The following is a 25651-nucleotide window of genomic DNA, read 5'->3' as shown; positions in this document are numbered from 1 at the left end:
AGGAAACCATGACAAACCGAAAAGACAAGCAACAGAATGAGAGAAAATATTTAGAAACGATGTGACTTACAAGGGATTAATCTCCAATATATACAAACAGATCATGAGCTCAATATCAAAAAAACAAGCAACCCAATCCAAAAATGGGCAGAAGAAGTAAATAGACATTTCTCCAAAGAAGACATACAGATGGCCAAAAAGCACATGAAAAGAAGCTCAATATTACTTATTATTAGAGAAATGCAAATCAAAACTACAATGAGGTATCACCTCACAGCAGTCAGAATGGCCGTCATCAAAATGTCTACAAACAATAAATGCTGGAAAGGGTTTGGGGAAAAGGGAACCCTTTTACACTGCTGTTGGGAATATAAATTGGTGCAATCACTATGGAGAACAGTATGGAGGTTCCTTAAAAATCTAAAAATAGAATTACCATATGACCCACCAATCCCACTTCTGGGCATATACCTGGAGAAAACCATAATTTGAAAAGATATATGCATCCCCAATGTTCTTTGCAGCACTATTTACAATATCCAAGACATGAAGGTAACTCAAATGTCCATTGACAGATGAATGGATAAAGAAGTTGCGTGTGGTTTTGTGTGTGTGTGTGTGTGTGTGTGTGTGTGTGTGTGTGTGTGTGTGTGATGGAATATTACTCAGCCATTAAAAAGAATGAAATAATTCCATTTGCAGCAACATGGGTGGACCTAGAGATTATCATACTAAGCGAAGTAAAGCAGACAGAGAAAGACAAATATCATATGATATCACTTAAATGGGAATCTTTTAAAAATGATATAAATGAGCTTATTTATTAAACAGAAACAGAGTCACAGACTTCAAAAACCAACTTATGGTTACCACAGAGGAAAGATTGGGGGCAAGGACAAATTATGAGGTTGGGATCAACATATACATAGTACTATATATAAAATAGATAATCAACAAGGACCTATTGTATAACACAGGAACTCTACTCAATACTCAGTAATAACCTATAGGGGAAGAGAATTTGGAAAATAATAGGTATATGCTACATACCTGAAATTAACCAAACATTGTAAAACAACTATACTCCAATATAAAATTTTAAAAAAAGAAGCAGTGGTTCTGGGAGTACCCAGGCAATCCTGCAAGGGCAGGCACAGGACTTCTAGATTGATGGCTATCCTGGGACCATAATGAGTAATACCAGACAGTGAGCCCTAAGAGTAGAGGCTCCTCTGGAAAAGAAAATGTAAAGAGCAGAAGCCAGAAGGGTCTGTTTTGAACTTTTAATTTATTGACAACATTTGGAGTTGAAATTTTTAATAGAAAATCGTGCTATCCACCTTTCATTGAAAAATCAGAGAAGTTCACAGGCTATACCCACTTGCCTGCAGAGAAAAGATGCAGTATCCTTTTACAAGCAAAGACAGATATTAACCTCCCCCTACAGCCACCACACCTGCTCCCCTGCACCCACCACACCTGTCCTCCCTGCACCTGCCATATATATCCTGTCTGCACTCACCACATCTGCCCTCTCTGTACTCACCACACCTGTCCTCCCTGCATGCACCACACCTGTCCTCTCTGCACATACCACCACTGGTGTCACTGTGCACTTGTCTCCGTCTTGCTCTCTTACTGGTTGCCATTCTGTTGTTGATATCTGCTGTCTGTCCCCAGGTCAGACATTTAAGTTTGGGCACTCAGTCTATATGCAGAATTGCCCCATCCATTTCTGATAAATGAGTAAGAACTTGGGCCTCTGAGGAATACTCCACTCCTGGTCTGATACCTTTGGGTAGGATTTAATAAGTGCCTCGGACAAGCACTAGGGACAGCTTTCATCTTCATAGGACATGGGAGTGGAGAGGGTAAGACTGCAGTAATGCATTGGCAGGCTTATTTATAGTGGATCAGTGCACCTCCAGTGTACCTGTGCAGACAACCACCTGGCATCTTTTCCAAATGCAGCTTCTGGCTTGGCATGTCTGGGTAGCCAAGCCCTTATTTCCATAACCTCCAGGGCTGCAGATGTCCAGACCCCACTTGAGGATGAAGGGCCATGCATTGTCAATACAATGTATTCCTTTCCTTCCTTCCAGAATTCCTGTCATTACCGTGCTAGTTTTACTGGTCGCATCGAAATCTTACGTTTTTTCAAGTTTCTGTTTCTTTGTACTTTTGCTCTGTACTTTTTAGATACCTCTCTCACTGGCTTCAAACCCACTAACTCAGGTCTAACACTGACGTTTTTCTTCTTCGATTCATTATTCAATCTTTTTAGCTTAAAAGTTATGGGTTTTAGTTCCGGAAGCTATTTTTTTTGTTTAGTGCTTAAATCTCTGAGTATTCTTATAATTTATTGTTTGTTGTCCTATGTCTATGGGACGTGCTGTGATCAGTTTTCTCTCAGCCTGTTGGAACCCCAGACGTGCCACTTGTTTTTGTGGGGTGCCATGGAGCTAGGATCCAGAGGTGTAGTGGACAGGCCTTGGGCATGGAAGGTGAACAACTCTCAGCCTGGGCACTGCATGGCCCCCAAGGTCACCCTCTCCCACCAGAGAGGCTGGGCACAGACCCCAAGTGGGCAAAACTGCCACTAACACAGCTTGCCAAGACCACAGTGGACAAGCTGCTGGAGTCCTCCCAACTTATTGTTCTGCTGTCACTTCTCCTCTGATTCTGACCTTCTTAGTTTGCATAATGGTGGAGCTGGAATTCAAGCCCAGACCCACCTCCTCCAAACCTGACCTGTTAATTCCTACATACGCTCATGTTATTAAACCTAGTTGCAATTCACTGGACCAGATTCAACCCTCCACATTATTTTGTTCCTGGATATTTTAGGAAAGGATGAGTTGAAGTAGAAATGAGACTATATAAAAGCTAAAGTGAATGTGAAATATTTCTCGCTTTTACTACCCTAAAGGGTGCTTTTGTTTTTCAGGGGTTACAGCAGTCTGCCCTCTGCCCTAACACTTCCTGTGGGGCAGGTGGTGGGGAGGAGACTACAAAGAAACCCAGAAAAAAAGGATGCATGAGAACAAACCGGCCATGAAAAACGACTTCCACATAGAGGCTGAATGATAATACAGATAATGATGAACAAGTCAGTTAGAGAAAACCCACAAAATTATATGCATAAATTACCATCCTTTGAATTGAACATCCTGGACAGGAATAATCATATTTTAACTTGAAAACTGTCTGAGAATTCTTCCTGTTCAAGCAAATGAGGCTGAAAAGATAGGTTTAAATTGAGAAAGACTGTCAGGGAATTCTCAGTCATTAGCAGTGTATTTTAGTTTTCCAGTACAGTCTCTAGGGTGGTGTACCGGGAAGCCTAAAATAGCTGCCCACGAAAGCAGATCTGGGGTCACATGTAGCTTCCACAGCTCCCTGTCAACTGCAGATGGGAGAAGAGGAAAGAAGGAGAGGTGGGCAGACATCACAGGGATTTCCTTATATGGAAATATTTGTTAAAATATTGGAATATTTCCATACCAATTGATGAAGAGCCACCATCCCAGTTACTCTCTCTGCCTCTGCTTCAAATAAGTATGGAATTAACACTGGCACATGGGCCGAGAGGGGAGAGGAGGCTTCAAGTTTCCTGCGTCAAAGTCTCCCTCTCTGTTCTGCCTCCACTGATGGAATATTCATTGATGGAATAGAAATATTAAATTGATTTAATAGTGTGTTTAGTAGTGTCACCACCTAAGATAAGCAAAGCTCAAAATGAAGGGGAGGACCCAGGCAGGGGGATTAGGAAAATTTTAAAGAGCAAATCTAATTTCAAAAAAGCCAGGGGGTCCTCTCCCATAATCTGCCCATGCTCATGTTGGAATTTTCACTGAAGCCCTGTCCAGACGACTTGGAGAGATAAACTCATCCATTCTAGTTCTTTCCACTCTGGACATTATAAGATAAGCAAAAGTTCAAGAAAATGATCCTGCCAGTTATAAACCAAGTCTCTGGCATTTCCTGAATTATTTGGTGTTCTTCTCTGATCACTGGAAGAGAAATACCATGAACAAATGTGAAGTGCTTCCTACCTGCTATTCTCAGCTCACAGCTGACAATGTGAATACCAGAGGAACACCCCCAAACTAAAGGCACGCTCTGGAGAGAAGACACCACCCAAGAAGACATGAACTTTTGTCTCTCTAACTCACTTCCTTAGAATAATGCTCATAATTTTTTAACAAAAAGAACTTTCTGAGTAGGTGCTTCACAACCTTTTCAGGCACAGCCTCAGTCTCCCACTGAGGCATTGGCCAGCACTTCTAGTCATTGGAAATGGTGACAGCATCTGGCAGTTTTCTAACCTTTTTAAATAAGGTTTCAACGCTGTTAAATCTCATGAATTTTTGCCCTGTTGACCTGGAGAATGACACTGGCCAGAGCTGTGTTCTTACAGCAGAATGGGGTTGAGCTCAAACACAGGCAGCTCTGCAAGCCTGGCAGCAGGGACCCCAGTCATTGTTCCTGTGTTTTCTCTTCATGTCTGATGGCCACGGGCAGGCAAACCTATCTCTACCCTTGGATTGACCTGACAGTATTCCTACAGGATGTTCTTGGATCTCCTTGCTTAGTCCCCCAGGAAAATAGCAAAACTGAGAATATGGGAATCTCATCAGAGTAAAAATACACACACAGCAGACAGACCCTGACCAGCCCTCCCCAGGAGTGTACAGTGAGGAGCAGGTACTCTAAGGGACATTTGGTTGGAGCTGGCCTCAGAAACAGTCCAAGAAACTAGACCTCATAGAGTAGAAGGGGCACTACCCTTCTAGAAATGCCCAAACTCTGTAGGTCCATGAAAGCCAGGCCAGACCACAAATATTCTGGAATGCAAAGGATGAGACCAGAGGTGCAGAGGGACACAAATGACTGCCGAGATCTAAGAGCCAGAGTCCGCCTTCCTTCCACACACTCCAAGTTCAGAGGGCTTCTCAGGCGTGCAGAGTGAAGATGCTCCTGGTTGGGAGAAGGGCTGTGAAATGTGCAGGAGTTACCCTATCTAGGCAGGAAACCTAAATCGCTTCCCCAGGACCCATTCATGTCATTGCATCTGTCAGAGGCCAGAGCAGGGGAGATATCTATATACATATGGATTTTTTACGAGGACAACTGTGGGTCTGAAATTGAGGAAGCCCCATATCCACAGGGCAGAGGCAGCAAGGAAGGAAAGATTATGAACACCCACAGCCCACAGGCTGGTGGTCAGGAAGGAAGGTCCAAGGGAAACAGAGCATCTGAAACCGAGCAGAACCCTCTGGGGCTCCTGGGGACAAAAGCCTTTCTGTGTCCCCTTCCCTGAGTTCCAAAGGGCAGGTTCAAACAGTTGCTAATCAGGGAAGGGAGGGGATGCACTGATAAGGGAGGAGCAGTCAAGAAACTATAGCGCAGCCTCGGGGCAGGGTCCTGGTTCCCCCTCCAGGGATACACAGGCAATATCTGTGAGTTCTTCTGCCAAACTAAAACCCCCACAAAATGGAAGATGTTAACTACTTGGTGAAGCACTCTTCATTCCAGAGAAGGTCACAATTCACCCATCGTTACCTGATGCCAGATGATCTCTGGATTGAAGGAATGTGGGCCCTGCACGCACCCTGATGCTTATCAGCAATGCCACCCTGGACTATAAAACTCCTCACAAGCCACCCCTCCCCCCAGGTTGGACACACAGTTTTGAGGGCATTAGCCTGCTGTGGCCCCCTTTGCCTGGCAAGGCAATAAAGCTTTTCTTTTCCACTTCACCCCAAACTCTGTCTCTAGATTTAATTTGGTGTTGGAATACGGAGGCCAGATTTCGCTTCGCATCTGCCAACTTTGGCAGTGTCTCCAACGCTAAAGCATTCAGAATATCCATCTATTCCCAGGGCCTTCTCAGGGCACACCAGAGATTCCCAGTGCTGATGCATTCGACCAGCATCTGATGTCTCCAGCGAGCAGTGGTAGTAGCTGCCACAGGGAAGAAGAATACAGAGAAGGGACAGCCTCCCACTGGGGGAACATAGAGGGCTCTATGTTGGTGAGGCCAGCTCTCAGGAAAGGGAGGAGAGAGTTGAGGGGAATGGCTGTTACCAGCGGCAAAGAATATTGTAGGCAAAAGCACAGGAAAGATGCCCAGTATCACGCTAAGGAAAGTGGCACCAGCCCGACTGGAGAGGAGGGTATGTCTCAGAAGGCAGGGAGGCCTGCTAGAGAGATGGCGCGGCGATAATGTCTGTGACTCGCAGAAACACAGCGAGCACTGAGGTGCTCAGTTCCCTCAGTGAGAGTAACAGAATATTGCTGGAGGATGATAAGCCAAGGGTGATGTGAAGGAGTTACTTTGGAAAAATTAATCTACTGTGGTTTATTTACCTCTTTATTCATACAAATGCTTGTTAACTATCTTCTTTGTGCCAGGCGCAATGCTAATAAATAAGGGAATGCAGCTGCAGACATGTCTTGACAATCAGTTTAATGACTACCTTAGCGGAGTTATGTGTAAAGTGCTACAGGACCCCAGAGGACAAGCAAGGCCTTGCACGGGAAGTACAGAAAGCATTGCAGAGAAGGCATTTAAGTAAGTATCGAAGCAGGCTTTGAGGAACTCCTATGTTTGAGGAACTCTGTTTCATGAGCTCTGGCTCCCCAAGGCAGAAGCCGGAAACTCACTTTCCCCATCCCCTTTGTAGCTAGCACAGGCATGTGACATGGGCTCCTCCAATCAGACACTTCTCTACTTGAGAGTCAGGCTTGGAGAATTTGCAGAAATGTGACAAGGTATGCTCAAGGCAGAGTGACAGAGGCCCAGGTACTCAGCATCCAGCATTGGGAGAGGGAGCCCAGGCAAAGCAGCAGAAGTTGGGGGCTTCATGGGGCAAACCCCACCCAGGGTGTCCTTCAGAAAATCCATGAACTGTACACTATTCTTAGATAAACTCCTAATCCTCTTAAACTAACTAATGTAGGTTCTGTTTGTCAAATGAAAAATATTACACAACCTAAAAGTTGAGAGTTATGTTTTATTTGGTGGATATTCTTAGGAATTCAAGCCCAGGAGGCAGTATCTCAAGTAACCCTGAGAAAACTGCTCTAAAGAGGCAAGCGGCCGTTGGGGGTGGGAGGGGAACCAGGATATACAGGAGTTTTACAACAAAGGGCAGGTAGTCTGAATGTCTAAAAACTATTGATAATGAAAGAAAACCAGATATCTCAAGTTAAGGAATTTAGCGCTTTTCCATGTAGGGGAAGGTGCGAGAGTCTGGGCTCATTGAAATCATTCCTTTGACATGCACCTCAGGTATTTGGGGCTCGTATCCTGTGTTTTCATATCCTGAGTTCTCTCAGGGCTCACCGTTGTGCACTCTGATGGCTGCTAGATGGCAGGTATTCTTTGTTTCCTTCCTGAGTCCCCTCAGGACTCACTGGCTCACCATTGGAGGTGGCAGCAATTGCGGATGACTGTGACATCCTTTCTTTACTGATATTTGGCAGGCAATATTTTATTTCTCATGTTGATTGCAACAGTTATTTGAAATGCAGATACAACTACTTGCATTACAAATAGAAAGATCCCCACTAAAAGACTAGGAATAAAATCAGCACCATCCAAGCCAGTTGGAGGATGAGATTTATCAATCCAAGAGAAATCAGAAGATAACAGGGGAAAAAAGAATCAGAAAAGAGAAAGCATAATAAATGCAAAACCTTAATAAAATAGTAGAAATAAACTCAAGTCTCTCAGTCAACACAATAAATTTAAACATGTTAACCGAAAGGGAAAGAGTAAAGGGACAAAGTAGGTAATTAAATAGTTAATCCTACTAGGGGATTGGAAGTAAAGAAAAAGTATCGGAGACTTCTGTAAATAAATGATCATTCAAGAAAGCAGGTTTGCTTGACCACGAAACCAAGCTTAGCAACAAAACCACACAACAGAAACATGAGACATGCTCCAAAACAATAAAACAATGGTGGCATGAGAACCACATCCTGCCCAGTGAGCTCAGTAAGTTAAGAATTCCTAGGACATGTTCCTTTGCACATACTATAAACAAAAATATAAGGAAAAGGTGACATTATACTAAAACCTGAGATGACTTGCAATTTTTAACATATGTTACTGCCTTTTTTCTTCATTTCCATTGCGCCATGACAGTCCTGGCCTGACCACGTAGGGACAAGAAAACTCCCCTGCCAACCTGGAGGAAAAGCTGATGATGGAAGCTTGATGTCTACTCAAGAATGAGGAAGAAGGTGGTCTTGTCCCCCTTCCCACTTTTCCTTTAATTATAAAACTGTAGCCCACTAAGTTCTTGGGTGCAGCACCCTCTTGTAAGCCTCACAAGCATCCTATTCTAATAAATCACTTCTCATCTATCACTTTGTCTCTTGCTGAATTCTTTCTGTGCCGAAACATAAAAAACTAGAGCTTTTCAGAGCCCCCTGAAACGCCACCTAGCAGTTTCAAAACTATTCTCTTAACAGAGGTTATCTGCTTGGAATTTTAAAAATCCATTTGCATGTTGTTTTTAAAAAATACAACTAAAAAGGGATTTAAAAAACAATTTTAAAAAAGTTTGAAAATAAAGAATTGGAAGAAGATAAACCAGGCAGAGGCTCAGAGCAGAGATGAAGAGAGACCTTACACAGTGTGAAAGAAACCACCATCCCGAAGAGATACAGATAATGAATCTCTAATGCCTAATCCGACTGCATAGTACTCAGAAAACTGTATTGAACTGTCAGTTGAAATAGATAAATCAGTAAAGTGATTGGCTCTAGCAGAATTGATTGATTAGAGAAAAGATAAGTAAATCTAAAGAAGCTCTAACAGTACAGTCAATGTGCTTGTACATGTGGGCGTGTGCAGAACTCTGCTCTCACCTGGGGCAAACTGGTCACATGCTAGGTCAAAGGGCATTTCAGGGGTGTCTCAGTATGAAATTCTACAGACCACATCCCCTGACCGCCCCAAAAATGAGAAAGAAGTGGCAAAAAAGACAGCCAAGTGAAAAGGAGGGAGGGAGGAAGGGAGCAAGGGACTGGTGCAGACCTAAGTGCCTGCCCAGCTCTCTGTGCTGCATACTTCCCAGGACCCTACATCTGGGCAGGGCCACGTGTCCACTTCCCACCCAAGGACTGTGACAGTTCACTTCTTATGCCACTTCCAGACTAAGGCAGAAACCCAAGTGGCCCTCCTCTGATGCAGCCAATAGTAGATACCACGTGCTGACATGGTACATTCAGGTGGCAGAGATCTGTGTGGGCTGCAGGAAGCTCCATGCCATGCAGCTGCTGCTTTGGTTTCTCAGGAGTTGGTTTCCATATGATGTTGACTCACACAAACTAAGATCTTTCTTTTAATCCTTTCCATAGTGATATGCCCCAGATTTATGAAGGTAGTTCCCTCAGGAGAGGTAAGGACAGAATGATATTGGGGTTGAGGGAAGGAACAGAGAATGTTACATTCCTCTATGATGTTTTATTTCTTAAAAACAAAACAAACAAGAAAACCTGAGGCAGGGGGAATACAATTTTCCTCATTTTGGGTGGTAAGTGTACTGATATTTGTTATCCTACCCTCTGTGATTCCTTGGATGTATTTTTTTTAATTTAAATTTTAAGTAACTATTCATATTTGGGGAAGAAAAATATCAAGATCGTCATATTTTTAGAAAGCAGAGGAATCTAAATTTTCAACAATAGGGACCATTTTGTTCAGTTCAAGAGAGGGTCTGGGTCCTGAAACCTGGAAGCCCCCGAGAAGGTAGGGTGCATCAGCTGTGAGCATGCAGGGCCTCGAGGAGGCACAAAGGTTTGCTGATGAAACTCTCTGGGCTGCAGCTACACAGGCTTCAGATGCACGGGGTCTTCTACAGAATCTATTCCAACTAAGAAAGGGATTCACACGCAAGCTGACCTGGCATCTCAGAAGCCCAGGGCCCTGCCACTTTAGCCTGCCTGAGAGGTGCTGCTGCCCCGGCCCTCTGCAGGACCACAGTAATGACAGCATCTGCTGAGCAGTACCAGCACATTCAGCAACATCCAGATGACTCTTCTAACTCAGGGCTTCAAGAAGAAATAATAAGAGCCACAGAATTAACTCAGAATTACCAAACCCAAACCCTGGAAGAACAATAACTAGGTAACTGGACCATCGACGCAGCAGACACTGATTCCAGGCAATGCATGGTGATATAGAGTCCCAGTCACCCTAACGTCCTGTGAGAGAGGAGTGGTCCTCAAGGTCACAAGAACAAGAGATAAGTTTCCTCTATCGAGAATCCAGCCATGAGGAGTGTTCATGCATGCCCAGCACACCTGGGATACCAGGTGCTGTGACAGGACCCGAGGTTCCTGTTCTCACCTTTATGCTGTCATACCAGGCATTCACAATTCTGCCCTGAGTTGAGCAATCAGTGACATCAGAACACACAGCAGGAACAGCCCTGTAAAAGTCCTCTAATATGGACCCCCTAATCTTGACTTGGGTCAAGATCACACAGAAAATTCAAAATCTTATCCAGGCCATAGCACCAGAAGCTACCCCAGCCAGTTAGAATAGCTTCTGCATTTGTCGGGAATAAAGAATGAACACCTTCAAGCAGCCTCTGTCTTTGGTGTCTTCCAGTTTTCTTTGAAGAAAGAAAGAAAGACTGTCTTTTCCGAGAGGTGGCAGCTCCCAGTCAGACTGACCCTGAAACAACCAGCCATCCTGGGATTCACTGCCCACAGCAGCTGTAGGCCTCAGCTCCCACCTGCTGTCTGGGATCCATCACATCTGTCCCCTTAAACTGTGAGTGCAGTAAAGGGACAGGGCTCATTCTCTGCTTCCTCTGGAAGGAAGGGTGAGTCCAGGTTGTGTGCAGGTGAAAGCTGGGCCCTCATCACATGGAGGAGACTGTGACTCACCATGGTAGCAGTGAATGGTATGTTGTCAATCAGGGATGATGCGATGGCTGAGACCCAGACCACCAAGATGATGGCAGCTGTAAGGCGCTGATCTTCTGGGACCATCTGGAGGGAACAGATAAGAGCAGGGCAGCGTACCATAGCTACATAGATCACACACACTGAGGATCTGATGCTAGGACATGTGAGACTCAGAAGGGACCACAGGCCTCTTGGTCCTTCCTCTTCCACACAAGGAGAGCAAGGGAGACCCAGGTGTGCAAACAGGACCAACTGGGTTTTCCCGACCCCTACCAGGAGCCTGGGCCGGGGTCTACAAGTAACTGAGAGGAGTGACTCCCAACCATGCTCAACCCAACCAATCCTTGGGGGCTGGGGCGGGAGGCGGGACAGCAGGTCCAGTGTTCTCATTCCTGGTGGGACACCAGGTGACACACTGGTCACACTGACCTCACTTCCCGTGTGGTGACCCTAGGCTGGGACCTCTGTGCATCACTTACTGAGACTGCTGTCTCAATTCTCTCCTTCCCAGAAATGTTTTAACTAAAGGCTAATAGCAAAATTGCAGGCATCTGCAATTATATATTCTTTGAAAAAAGTCTCTTTTCATCTCTTACCTACACAGGATAAAAGAGGTTCCCTGATATACTTTTTAATATAATTAATGTGACCTATTCTTGCCAATTTTTTTTTAAATCAAAGGAATAGTGGCTGGAGCACATTATATTGCAGTATTTAATGTACCTTTATTAGCAAAGCAGTCTGTTCTCCAACATACTCTATTAAGTGGAGATGTGCCAATGCCTAGAAGAAATAGATGTATGATAAGAATCAGTTTAAAACTGAGAATACATCAAATTTTTAAAAACACGTCTTTAAAATGAAAATAAGTAAACATGGTGCTCTCATTTTTTACGAAAGATCAAACACAGTCTATAAATAATTTACTATCTTATATGCACACTGAAGATTCATTGAGAAGAGAGCACAGTAGCAGAGGCAGGAACTTCTCGTTAATTTGAGTTAATATCCATGCTAAATTTACATTTGGATGGAAGGCCATTTCTTTATTTTAAGATCTCTGTATAGGAGTACTGTTCACCTGTACATAATGAAATGTCTCTCCATATAGAATGTCTTGCAAGTAAGTTGCATTTCAAATTCCTTTTTAAAGTTAAGCATCACAGAGTTTTAGAAGGATATAAAGAAAATGCGTGGTTTTCATAACTTTCAAAGAAAGGTCTATTTAACTGAAGCATGTACTATTTTCATAGTACTAGACAGATTCAGAAAATTGTATCCAGAGAAAGGTAGGAAAGAAGATTAGATGGAGACATAAGTGCAGGAGCTGTTCTGCTCAGTCTGCCCACTTCATCCCAGCTGAGGAGATCTTCTGCTGTCCATGACAGATCCCAGACAGGAAGCACTAAGAGGGAACCAGACATGGGGGTGACATAGCTACCTAGCATCTCTCAAATGTGGCCTTTTCACTGTGATGTCATCATGCTGAATGATTACAAATACTGAAAACATCAGCTTGACTATATTGAAAAGAGAAAGTCAAGATATGAGGAAAATACAAATAGCCAATAGATATTCCTTTATAAAATTACAAATGAGATAACTATGTAACACCTAATTCTATTAAATCTAAAGTTGTAAATATATAACATATATTCTACACTTCAGCAAACTAAAGTTTATGTATAGCTGAAGATTATCCGCATCGCTTGTCTCCTCCATCAATTTATATAGTGAAAAGATGATTGTATAATATGATGTAAATCCCTCACAATATGAAACATAATTATCCTTCTGTTGCAGTGACTGGTTTCAAAAAGCTGGTTCAGCAATGATCTGACATCCCTGTTCCATTGAAATTGGACAAATACAATAAATTAATGCCACTACTTTCTTCAAAATGAGGGACTAGGATGTCTTAAGGTCCGTTCTGCAGCTAAATAAATAGAACCTGGATAAAACACACTTTTAGGGCATTACTGGATTAGCAAGACAATGTAATGTTTCCCAAGGAATCTCCTTTCCCATGAAAATATTTCTTGCAGATGGCTGGGAGCTGCAGACTTGAATGGCAAGGAAGGATGAAATTGCCTTGAGCTTGATGCCAAGCAAGGGCTGAAGTCAGAGCAATGAGGTGTGAGCAGCAGCAATGTTGTAGGCTGAAACAGGGATTCTCACTCTGCACTGAACAGGCTGAAAAAATTATCCCCTGGGATCCAGCAGAGGCAAACAAAACAAGTTTCTGGAATAAAGCACCCCAAATGTAGCCTCTCAAGAGTCCCACAGATTAAGATCAAGTAACAAAATTATAATCTAGGGTCATCAAGAATGCAAGAAGACAAATAACATGAACAAGAGCAGAAATAACCAAAACAGATTTGGATATACCACCAACATGCAAGAATGAGAATCCACAGGTACTGGATATAGTAGAGGAATTTTGTTTAAAGAAAATAGAGTTGAGGAGTGTAATAGTAACAATTAACATTTGCTCTTGATGAGTTAAGAATGTAAGCTGTCATCTCTAGAGTAAACCACTAAAAGAGAATGTAACTGCCAAAAAGTGGGAAATCAAATCTTACATAATCCTTAATCAACTCAGATAAAGGAGTAAAAAAAGATTGAAGATAAAAATATACAAGGTTGGGGAGGCCTTCAAGATGGCGGAGAAGTAAGACATGGAGATCACCTTACTCCCCACAAGTACATCTATATGTGGAACAACTCCTACAGAACACCTACTGAACTCTGGCAGAAGACCTCAGACTTCCCAAAAGGCAAAAAACTCCCTGTGTACCTGGGTAGGGCAAATGGGACCCAAACCTCTGGGAGGGAGCTGTGAAGGAGGAAAAGTTTCTACACACTACAAAGTCCCTTCACTGGTGGAGATGGGAGGTGGGCAGGGGGGCAGATTCCGAGCCAGGGAGGAGAGCACAGCAACAGGGGTGCAGAGGGCAAAGTGGAGAGATTCCCACACAGAGGATCGGTGCTGACCAGCACTCACCAGCCCGAGAGGCTTGTCTGCTCACCCACCGGCCTGGGTGGGTGGGGGCTGGGAGCTGAGGCTCGGGCTTTGGAGGTAAAATCCCAGGGAGAGGACTGGGGTTGGCTGTGTGAACACAGACTGAAGGGAGCTAGTGCGCCACAGCTAGCTGGGAGGGAGTCCGGGAAAAATATCTGGACTTGCCTAAGAGGCAAGAGACAATTGTTTTGGGGTGCGTGAGGAGAGGAGATTCAGAGCACCGCTTATACAAACTCCAGAGACTGGCGCAAGCCATGGGTATCAGTGCGGACACTGCAGACAGGCTGGAATGCTAAGGCTGCTGCTGCAGCCACCAAGAAGCCTATGTGCAAGCACAGGTCACTATCCACACCTCCCCTCCCAGGAGCCTGTGCAGCCCGCCACTGCCAGGGTCCTATGATCCAGGGACAACTTCACTGGGAGAACACACGGCACGCCTCAGGCTGTTGCAACATCACGCTGGACTCTGCTGTCACAGGCTCACCATGCATTCCATACCCCTCTCTCTGCCCCAGCCTGAATGAGCCAGAGCCCCCTAATCAGGTGCTACTTTAACCCCTCCTGTCTGGGCAAGAAAAGATGCCCTCCAATGACCCACATGCAAAGGTGGGGCCAAATCCAAAGCTGAACCCTGGTAGCTGTGCAAACAAAGAAAAGAAAGGGAAATTTCCCCCAGCAGCCTCAGGGACAGCAGATTAAATCTTAACAATCAACTATATGTACCCTGCATCTCTGGAACACCTGAATGGACAACAAATCATCCCAAAATTGAGGGAGTGGACTTTGGGAGCAACTGTAGACTTGGGGTTTGCTTTCTGCAACTAATTTGTTTCTGGTTTTATGTTTATCTTAGTTTAGTATTTAGAGTTTATTATCATTGGTAGATTTGTTTAATGATTGGGTTGCTCTCTTCCTTAAATATATATATAATTTTTTTCTCCATTTTCTTTTTTTGTGAGTGTGTATGTGTATGCTTCTTTGTGTGATTTTGTCTGTATAGCTTTGATTTTGCATTTGTCCTAGGGAATCTGTCCATCTTCTTTTTTTTTTACTATAGTCTTTAGCGCTTGTGATCATTGGTAGATTTGGTTTTTGATTTGGTTGCTCTCTTCTTTTGTTCTTTTTTACTACTTTTTAATTTTAAAAATACTTTTTGTTTTTTTATTTTAATAACTTTAATTAATTAATTTTTTATTCTCCCTTTTCTTCTGAGCCTGGTGGCTAACAGAGTTTAGGTGTTCCAGCCACATGTCAGGCCTGAGCCTCTGAGGTGGGAGAGCCAAGTTCAGGACAATGGTCCACCAGAGACCTCCCGGCCCCATTAAATATCCAATGGCGAAAGCTCTACCAGAGATCTCCACCTCAATGTTAAGACCCAGCTCCACTCAATGACCAGCAAGCTACAGTGCTGGACACTCTTTGCCAAACAACTACCAAGACAGGAACACAAAGCCACCCATTAGCAGGGAGGCTCCCTACAATCATAATAAATTCACAGACACCCCAAAAAACACCACCAGACATGGTCCTGCCCACCAGAAAGAAAAGATCCAGCCTTATCCACCAGAACAAAGGAACTAACCCCTCAACCAGGAAGCCTATGCAATCCACTGAAACAAAAATACTCACTAGGGCAGACACAAAAACAACAGGAACTATGAACCTGCAGCCTGCGAGAAGGAGACCCCAAACACAGTAAGTTAAGGAAAATGAGAAGACAGAGAAATAACACAGCAGATGAAGGAGCAAAGTAAAACCCACCAGTCCAAACAAATGAAGTGGTAATAGGCAGTTTACATGAAAAAAATTTAGAGTAATGATAGTAAAGATGATCAAAAATATTGGAGGGCTTCCCTGGTGGCGCAGTGGTTGAGAGTCCACCTGCCGATGCAGAGGACATGGGTTCGTGCCCAGGTCCGGGAGGATCCCATGTGCCACGGAGTGGCTGGGCCCATGAGGCATGGCTGCTGAGCCTGCACGTCTGGAGCCTGTGCCCTGCAATGGAGGAGGCGACAACAGTGAGAGGCCCGTGTACCACAGAATAACTGAGACAGAAGAACGGATTAGCAACCTGGAAGATAAAATAGTGGAAATAACTACTGCAGAGCAGAATAAAGAAAAAAGGATGAAAAAAATTGTGGACAGTCTCAGAGATATATGGGACAACATTAAACGCACCAATATATGAATTATAGGGTTCCCAAAAGAAGAAGAGGGAAAAAAAGGGACTGAGAAAATGTCTGAAAAGATTATAGTGGAAAACGTCCTTAATATGGGAAAGGAAATAGTCAAGAAAGTCCAAGAAGCACACAGAGTCCCATACAGGACAAATCCAAGGAGAAACACGCTAAGACACATATTAATCAAACTATCAAAAATTAAATACAAAGAAAAAAATATTAAGAGCAGCAAGAGAAAAACAACAAATAACATAAAAGGGAATCCCCATAAGGTTAACAACTGATCTTTCAGCAGAAATTCTGCAAGCCAGAAGGGAATGGCAGGACATATTTAAAGTGATGAAGGAAAAAACCTACAACCAAGATTACTCTACCCAGAAAGGGTATCATTCAGAGTCAATGGAGAAATTAAAACCTTTACAGACAAGCAAAAGCTAAGAGAATTCAGCACCACCAAATCAGCTTTACAACAAATGTTAAAGGAACACCTCTAGGCAGGAAACACAAGAGAAGGAAAAGACCTACAATAACAAACCAAAAACAATTAAGAAAATGGTAATAGGAACATACATATTCATAACTATCTTAAATGTAATTGGATTAAATGCTCCAACCAAAAGACATAGACTGCCTAAATGGATACAAAAACAAGACGTGAATACATGCTGTCTACAAGAGACCCACTTCAGACCTAGGGACACATACAGACTGAAAGTGAGGGGAGGGAAAAATATTTTCCATGCAAATGGAAATCAAAAGAAAGTTGAAGTAGCAATTCTCATATCAGACAAAACAGACTTTAAAATAAAGACTATCACAAGACAAAGAAGGACAGTACACAATGATCAAGGGATCAATCCAAGAAGAAGATATAACAACTGTAAATATTTATGCACCCAACATAGGAGTACTTCAATACATAAGGCAAATGCTAACAGCCATAAAAGGGGAAACTGAGAGTGACACAATCATAGTAGGGGACTTTAACAACCCACTTTCACCAATGAACAGATTATCCAAAATGAAAATAAATAAAGAACTGCAAGCTTGAAATTATACATTAAACAAGATGGACTTAATAGATATCTATAGGACATTCCATCCCCAAACAACAGAATATAATTTCTTAACGAGTTTTCATGGAACAGTGTCCAGGATAGATCATATCTTGGGTCACAAATCAAGACCTGGTATATATAAGAAAATTGAAATGGTATCCAGTATGTTTTCCAACCACAACACTATGAGACTAGATATCAATTACAGGAAAAAAACTGTAAGAAATACAAACACATGGAGGCTAAAGAATACACTACTAAATAACCAATATATAACTGAAGAAATCAAAGAGGAAATCAAAAAATACCTAGAAACAAATGACTTTGAAAACACAATGACCAAAAGCCTATGGGATGCAGCAAAAGCAGTTTTAAGAAAGAAGTTTATAGCAATACAATCCTACCTCAAGAAACTAGAAACATCTCAAAAAAACAACCTAACCTTACACCTAAAGCAATTAGAGAAAGAAGAACAAAAACCCCAAAGTTGGCAGAAGGAAAGAAATCATAAAGATCAGATCAGAAATACATGACAAAGAAATGAATGAAATGATAGCAAAGATCAGTAAAACTAAAAGCTGGTTCTTCAGAAGATAAACAAAATTGATAAACCATTAGCCAGACTCATCAAGAAAAAAAGGGAGAAGACTCAAATCAATAGAATTAGAAATGAAAAAGAAGTAATAACTGACACTGCAGAAACAAAAAGGATCATGAGAGATTACTACAAGACTTATATGCCAATAAAATGGACAACCTGGAAGAAGTGGACAATTCTTAGAAAAGCACAACATTCCTAGAATGACCCAGGAAGAAATAGAAAATATAAAGACACCAAACCCAAGCACGGAAATTGAAACAGTGATTAAAAATCTTCTAACAAAGAAAAGCCCAGGACCAGATGGATTCACAGGTGAATTCTATCAAATATTTAGAGAGGAGCTAATATCCATCTTTACCAAACTCTTCCAAAATACAGCAGAGAGAGGAACACTCCCAAACACATTCTGTGAGGCCACCAGCACCCTGATACCCAAACCAGACAAAGATGTCACAAAAAAAGAAAACTACAGACCAATAACACTGATGAACACAGCTGCAAAAAACCTCAAGAAAATACTAGCAAACAAAATCCAACAGCACATTAAAAGGATCATACACCATGATCAAGTGGGGTTTAACCGAGGAATGCAAGGATTCTTCAATATACGCAAATCAATCAATGTGATACAACATATTAACAAATTGAAGTAGAAAAACCATATGATCATCTCAATAAATGCAGAAAAAACTTTCGACAAAATTCAACCCCCATTTATGATTAAAAAAACCCTCCAGAAAATAGGCATAGAGGGGAACTTACCTCAACATAATAAAGACCATATATGACAAACCCACAGCCAACATCATTCTCAATGGTGAAAAACTGAAACCATTTCCACTAAGATAAGGAAAAAGATAAGGTTACTCACTCTCACCACTGTTATTCAACATAGTTTTGGAAGTTTTACCCACAGCAATCAGAGAAGAAAAGAAATAAAAGGAATTCATTTTAGAAAAGAAGTAAAGCTGTCACTTTTTGCAAATGATATGATACTATACATAGAGAATCCTAAAGATGCTACCAGAAATCTACTAGAGCTAATCAATGAATTTGTTAAAGTAGCTGGATATAAAATTAATGCACAGAAATCTCTTGCATTCCTATACACTAATGATCAAAAATCTGAAAGAGAAATTAAGGAAACATTCTCATTTACCATTGCAACAAACAGAATAAAACACCTAGGAATAAACCTACCTAAGGAGACAAAAGACCTGTATGCACAGAACTATACGACACTGATGAAACAAATTAAAGATGATACAAACAGATGGAGAGATATACCATGTTCTTGAATTGGAAAAATCAGCATTGTGTAAATGACTATACTACACAAAGCAATCTACACATTCAATGCCATCCCTATCAAACTACCAATGGCATTTTTCAGAGAATTAGAACAAAACATTTCACAAGTTGTATGAAAACACAAAAGACCCCTAATATCCAAAGCAAACTTGAGAAAGAAAAACGGAGATGGAGGAATCTTGCTCCTGGACTTCAGACCATACTACAAAGCTACAGTAATCAAGACAGTATGGTACTGACACAAAAACATCAATATAGCTCAATGGAGCAGCATAGAAAGCCCAGAGATAAACCCACACACATATGGTCACCTTTTTTTTTTTTTTTTTTTTTTGTGGTACGCGGGCCTCTCACTGTTGTGGCCTCTCCCGTTGCGGAGCACAGGCTCCTGACGCACAGGCTCAGAGGCCATGGCTCACGGGCCCAGCCGCTCCGCGGCATATGGGATCTTCCCGGACCCGGCCACGAACCCGTGTCTCCTGCATCGGCAGGCGGATTCTCAACCACTGCGCCACCAGGGAAGCCCTGGTCACCTTATTTTTGATAAAGGATGCAATAATATACAATGGAGAAAAGACAGCCTCTTCAGTAAGTCGGCCTGGGAAAACTGGACAGCTACATGTAAAAGAATGAGATTAGAACACTCCCTACCGCCATACTCAAAAATAAATTCAAAATTGATTAAAGACCTAAATGTAAGACCAGACACTATAAAACTTTTAGAGGAAAGTATAGGTAGAACACTCTAAGACATATTCACAGCAAGATCTTTTTTGACCCACCTCCTAGAGAAATGGAAATAAAAACAAAAATAAACAAATGGGACCTAATGAAACTTAAAAGCTTTTGCACAGCAAACAATACCATAAAGAAGACAAAAAGACAGCCCAGAGATAGGAGAAAATATTTGCAAATGAAGCAATGGACAAAGGATTAATCTCCAGAATTTATAAGCAACTCATTCAGCTCAATATCAAAAGAACAATAGACTCAATCCAAAAATGGGCAGAAGACCTAATTAGACATTTCTCCAAAGAAGATATACAGATTGCCAACAAACACATGAAAGAATGCTCAACATCATTAATCATTAGAGAAATGCAAATCAAAATTACAATGAGGTATCACCTCACACGAGTCAGAATGGCCATCATCAAGAAATCTAGAAACAATAAATGCTGGAGAGGGTGTGGAGAAAAGGGAACCCTCTTGCACTGTTGGTGGGAATGTAAATTGATACAGCCACTATGGAGAACAGTATGGAGGTTCCTTAAAAAACTAAAAATAGAACTACCATATGGCCCAGCAATCCCACTACTGGGCATATACTCTGAGAGAACCATAATTCAAAAAGAGTCATGTACCACAATGCTCAGTGCAGCTCTATTTACGATAGCCAGGACATGGAAGTAACCTAAGTGTCCATCGACAGATGAATGGATAAAGAAGATGTGGCACATATATACAATGGAATATTACTCAGCCATAAAAAGAAATGAAACTGAGTTATTTGTAATGAGGTGGATAGACCTGGAGTCTGTCATACAGAGTGAAGTAAGTCAGAAGGAGAAAAACAAATACCGTATGCTAACACATATATATGGAATCTAAGAAAAAAAAATGTCATGAAGAGATTAGTGGTAGGACAGGAATAAAACACAGACCTACTAGAGCATGGACTTGAGGATATGGGGAGGGGGAAGGGTAAGCGGTGACAATGTGAGAGAGTGGCATGGACATATACACACTACCAAATGTAAATTAGATAGCTAGTGGGAAGCTGCCGCATAGCACAGGGAGTTCACCTCTGTGCTTTGTGACCACCTAGAGGGGTGGGATAGGGAGGGTGGGAGGGAGGGTGACGCAAGAGGGAAGAGATATGGGAACATATGTATATGTATAACTGATTCACTTTGTTGTAAAGGAGAAACTAACACACTATTGTAAAACAGTTATACTCAAATAAAGATGTTAAAAAAAAGGCAATTAATTAAGGTAATTAATGTGAAACATTTGGATACTTTGGGGAGCAGTAGTCTTGTACATCAGTAAAGCTTTGCATTTGAGAAGTTTATAAATCAAGTCTCAAGATTAAAAAGTATTGTGAATAATTTTGTAACAACAATTATAACTAAATAAAACAATACATATTATTCATTCTTTTCTTTGATGTAGTCTTTTCCATCATAACAGAATATTTACTTAAATATTACACAAAATGGAATAGATCATCAAGATAACATTTCCCTGTAAACTTTCTGTAACAAGTCATTTTGCCCCAAAATTAAATTCTATTGTACTTTGTAACAAATGAAATTAGAACAATTTTACAAACCACAAATGTTATTTAAGAAAAAAAGAGCAACCAAATAAATCAATTTATTAAATAATATTTAGGTGCCTGAGATAAAATTTGGTTTAACTTAAAATAGTCTAATTTCAATCCCCATAATTTTCCACTTAGTGAATATGTAGAAAGACTTACAGACTTTGGGCTTTCTTCATTCACTAAATAAAATGTGAAATCTAAAGATCAGACAAGATCATATAGCAAAAGTTCAACTAAAGTCTTACCTCCATCAGAACAAAGAGTGCTGCAAAGAATAGAAGGGTTGCCCATTCTACTCTATGTAGAATTATCTCAAAATCATGGATATCAGCTAAAATTAGCAACCAGATGGCACCCAGAATAGCAATCCACCCTGAAAAATAAATAAACAGAGTTACAGATGTAGTTCAATTGTTAAAACACTAATTCTTCATCTTTGGATTGCTTTCTTAAATTGAATATAATTGATATTCTGCAAACTGAACATGCTTAAAACGTACAATTTGTATTTTGGGTAATGTATATACCAAACAAACCAACACAACAAGCAGGATAATGAATATATCCACCACCCCAGCAGTTTACTCATGCCCATGTTCTTTTCTCCCTCTCCCACCTCCTGTCACCAGACCCCACCCCCAGGAAACCATTCATCTCTTTTCTTAAATGCAATCATATAGTATGTATTTTTTGTCTGACTGCTTCCATTCAGCACAATTATTTTAAGATTCTTCAGTGTTGGTGTGTGGACCAACAGTCATTCTTCTTTATTGTTTAGTATGGCATAGTATGGCTATGCCACAATGTACATACTCATTCACCTTGATGGACATTTGCATTGCTTCCAGTGTTTGGCTATTCCAGATGAATGTGTTATGAACCTTCATATAAATTATCTATATGTACATTATGCTTTCAGTTCCCTTGGGTCAATATCTAGGAATGGAATGGTTGGATCATATGATAAGCTAGTATTATGGAATATTTATGTTTTAAGAAACTGTGAGACTGTTTCCCAAAATAGTTGTAACATTTTACAATCCCACTACTAGTATATGAGAATTCCAGTTTCTGCACATTTTCAACACTTAGCTTTTTTTGATTTTTGACATTCCAGTGGGTATGAAATTGTATCTCATTGTGATTTCAAATTGTATTTCCCTAGTGACTAATGATGTTGAGCATCTTTTCGTGTACTTATCTGTCATCCATATATGTTCTTTTGTGAAGTTTTTGTTCAAATAGGCTGAATACATTTTTTTCTGAGTAGAGCAAATAAAACTCAAAATAAGTGGAATAAAAATGTACTGGATCAGAAATAAATGAAATAGAAAATAGAAAAATATTAGAGAAAAGCAATGATACCAAAATTTAGTTCTTTTAGAAGATCAAGAATATTGATAAAACTTAGCCAGTCTAAATAGGACAAAAAGACAAAGGGGAAAAATGCTAATATCAAGAATAAGATCAGTGATATGGCTATAGATTATACAGGCATAAAAAGAGTACTAGTTTTCTGTAACTGCCATAACAAATTACTACAAATGTAGTGGCTTGAAATAGCACCTCCTTATTATATCACAGTTTTCATAGGTCAGAAGTATGATGAGCCTGGTTGGGCCTCTAATTAGACCTTCAAAACAAAGGTAAGGTGTTGGCAGGGCTGCATTCCTTTCTGGAGGCTTCAGGACAAAAACTGTTTCCATGCTTATTTGGGTTGTAGACATAATTCAATTCAAACTGAGGTCCCCACTTCCTCACCTGCTGACACCCAGGAGTTGTTCTCAGCTTCTAGAGGCCACCCACATTCCCTAGCTCATGACCCCTTTCCTCTCTCTTCAAAGCCAGCAATGGTGGGTCAAGTCAAGTCACTCTCACAATTCAAATCGCTCCTGTTTCTTCTTCTGTTGTATCTCTCTAACTGACTCTCCTCTTTTCCACTTCCATTTTAAGGGCCTATGTCATTACATTGGGCACACCTGGATAATCCAGGACAATTTCCCTATTTTAAGGTTTGTAACCTTAATTTTACCTGCAAAGTCCCTTCTATCATGTAACATAACATACACAGGTATTAACATCACGAATTAGAATGTGGACACCTTTGAGGGACCATGTATAGATTATTTTGGGAAGAACTGGCATTTTAACAATATACGGTCTTCTTATCTATGAATGTGGTATATGTGTCCAAATATTAAGGTCTATTTTAGTTTTTCCTAAGAATACTTTGTAGAAATCCCAGAATTCATATGGAAATTCAAATGACCTAGAATAGCCAATACAATCTTGAAAAAGAAGGACAAAATTGGAGAACATACATTACCTCACTTCAAGACTTATTATAAAGCTATGGTAATCAAAACAGTGTAGTATTACATAAATATAGTTAAACTGATCAATGGAGAGTCCAGAAATACACCCACAAGTTAAAGATCAGCTGATTTGCAAGAAAAGTTCAATAATAGTTCAGTGAAGAAATTGTAATTTTTTCCATAAATGGTGCTGAAACAATTGGATATTCACAAGCAAAAATTTTTTTTACTTTGATCAGTTTATTGAATCATACACAAAAGTTACCTACATGGACAATAAGCCTAAATGTAAAATTTATAACTTTAAAACTTCTAGAAGAAACATAGGCAAAAACTTATTTGATCTCGGGGGAGTTTTCTTAGATACACTAAAAGCATGTATCCATAAAAGAAAATTTTCATAAATTGGACTTTATCAAAATAATAAATTCCTGCTTTTCAAGTAACTGTTAGGAAAAAGCACATAAGCCATGAAGTAGGAGAAAATATCTGCAAATCATCTAGGACTCATATCCAGAATGCATTTTCTGAATTCTCAAAACTCAAAAATGAGTAAACAACTCAATTAAAATGGGGAATATTTTGAACAGACATCTCACCAAAGAAGATAAAAGGATGGCAAACAAGTACATGAAAAGATGCTGAATATCACTAGTCACCAGGGAAATGCAAAGTAAAACCACATGACATTTCACTATGTACCTTAGAATGTATAAAGTCAAAAAGATCAACCAAACTAAGTGTTGACAAGGATATGGGGGAACTGGAAATCTCATACACCGCTGGTGGAATTGTAAGATGGTATAACCACTTTAGGAAACAGTTTGGCAGTTTTCAAAAACGTTATTCATAAATCCACTAAATGTTCCAACTATTCCACTTTTAGGTATTATCCCAAGAGCAATTAAAGTATATGATAATACAAACAATTGAACACAAATATTTGCTGTGGTTTTCATTGTCATAGTCAAGTCAAACTATCCAATGTCCATCAATAGGTAAATGGATGTACAAACTGTGGCATAGTCAAACCATAGAATACTACTCAGCAATAAAAGGATGGACTACTGATGTACACTGCCACATGGATAAATCTCATAATTATGCTGAATGAAAGAAGTCAGACCAAAAAATATTGCATATACAATTTTCTTTTTATTTGGTTGTGCTGGGTCTTAGTTGCAGCAGGCAGGCTCCTTAGTTGCAGCTTGTGGGCTCTTTAGTTGTGGCTCACCAGCTCCTTAGTTGCAGCACGTGGGTTCCTTAGTTGTGGCATGTGAACTCAGTTGTGGTATGCATGTGGGATCTAGTTCCTGACCAGGGATTGAACCTGGGCCCCCTGCATTGGGAACACAGAATCTTATCCACTGTGCCACCAGGGAAGTCCCCATATACAATTTTTTATATGAACCTCTAGAAAATGCAAGTAGCAGGCTTTGACAAACTACAGCCCATGGGTCAAATGTGGCCTGCTGCCTGTTTTTATAAATAAATTTTTATTGGAACACAACACAACCACTCACTTACACATTTTCTATGGCTGCTTTAGCACTACAGCAGCAGTGTTGAGTATTTATAACAGAGTGTATGGCCTACATAGCCTCAAATATTTACTACCTCTACCCCTTTACAAAGAGCTTCCCAACCTATGATCAATAGTGACAGAAAGCAAATTAAAGACTGTCTGTGGAGAGAGGTGCTGGGAGAGTCCGGAGAGAGGGACTTCAAAGAGGTCTAAAAAAACTTCTGGAGTGTTGCCTGCTCTGCTCTTCATCAGGGAGAGGGCCTGACACTTTATCTCTAAACATTCTGTGTCTGATGCCAACTCTAAGGCTCACAGAATTTTACTAGAATATTTTCCATCTTTTGGTTCATTGTTAATGTTTCTTGCAAAGTGAACTAA

The 25651-nt window shown here is 40.8% G+C and overlaps 1 protein-coding gene across 6 annotated transcripts in view; it reads right to left on the bottom strand.

The window, feature by feature from the left end:
- The window catches only part of OCA2 (OCA2 melanosomal transmembrane protein), a 163362-nt gene that overhangs the window by 33930 nt on the left and 103781 nt on the right, over window positions 1-25651 (bottom strand). For 4 of the 6 annotated variants that reach the window (XM_059052638.2, XM_067027488.1, XM_067027484.1 and 1 more), the window contains 3 exons: window positions 21679-21806; window positions 11656-11715; window positions 10912-11016 (listed from right to left, as the gene is read on the bottom strand). In XM_059052638.2, the coding sequence (XP_058908621.1) occupies window positions 10912-11016; window positions 11656-11715; window positions 21679-21806 (293 nt within the window). The remainder of the gene's footprint in view (window positions 1-10911; window positions 11017-11655; window positions 11716-21678; window positions 21807-25651) is intronic. The other 2 variants (XM_067027487.1, XM_067027486.1) reach the window with 1 other exon arrangement.

Source organism: Kogia breviceps, chromosome 2 (genome assembly GCF_026419965.1).
Source record: "Kogia breviceps isolate mKogBre1 chromosome 2, mKogBre1 haplotype 1, whole genome shotgun sequence".
Classification (NCBI taxonomy): Eukaryota; Metazoa; Chordata; class Mammalia; order Artiodactyla; family Physeteridae; genus Kogia; species Kogia breviceps.
The sequence above is the reverse complement of the archived record's forward strand: the minus strand, read 5'-3'. Positions and strand labels throughout refer to the sequence as shown.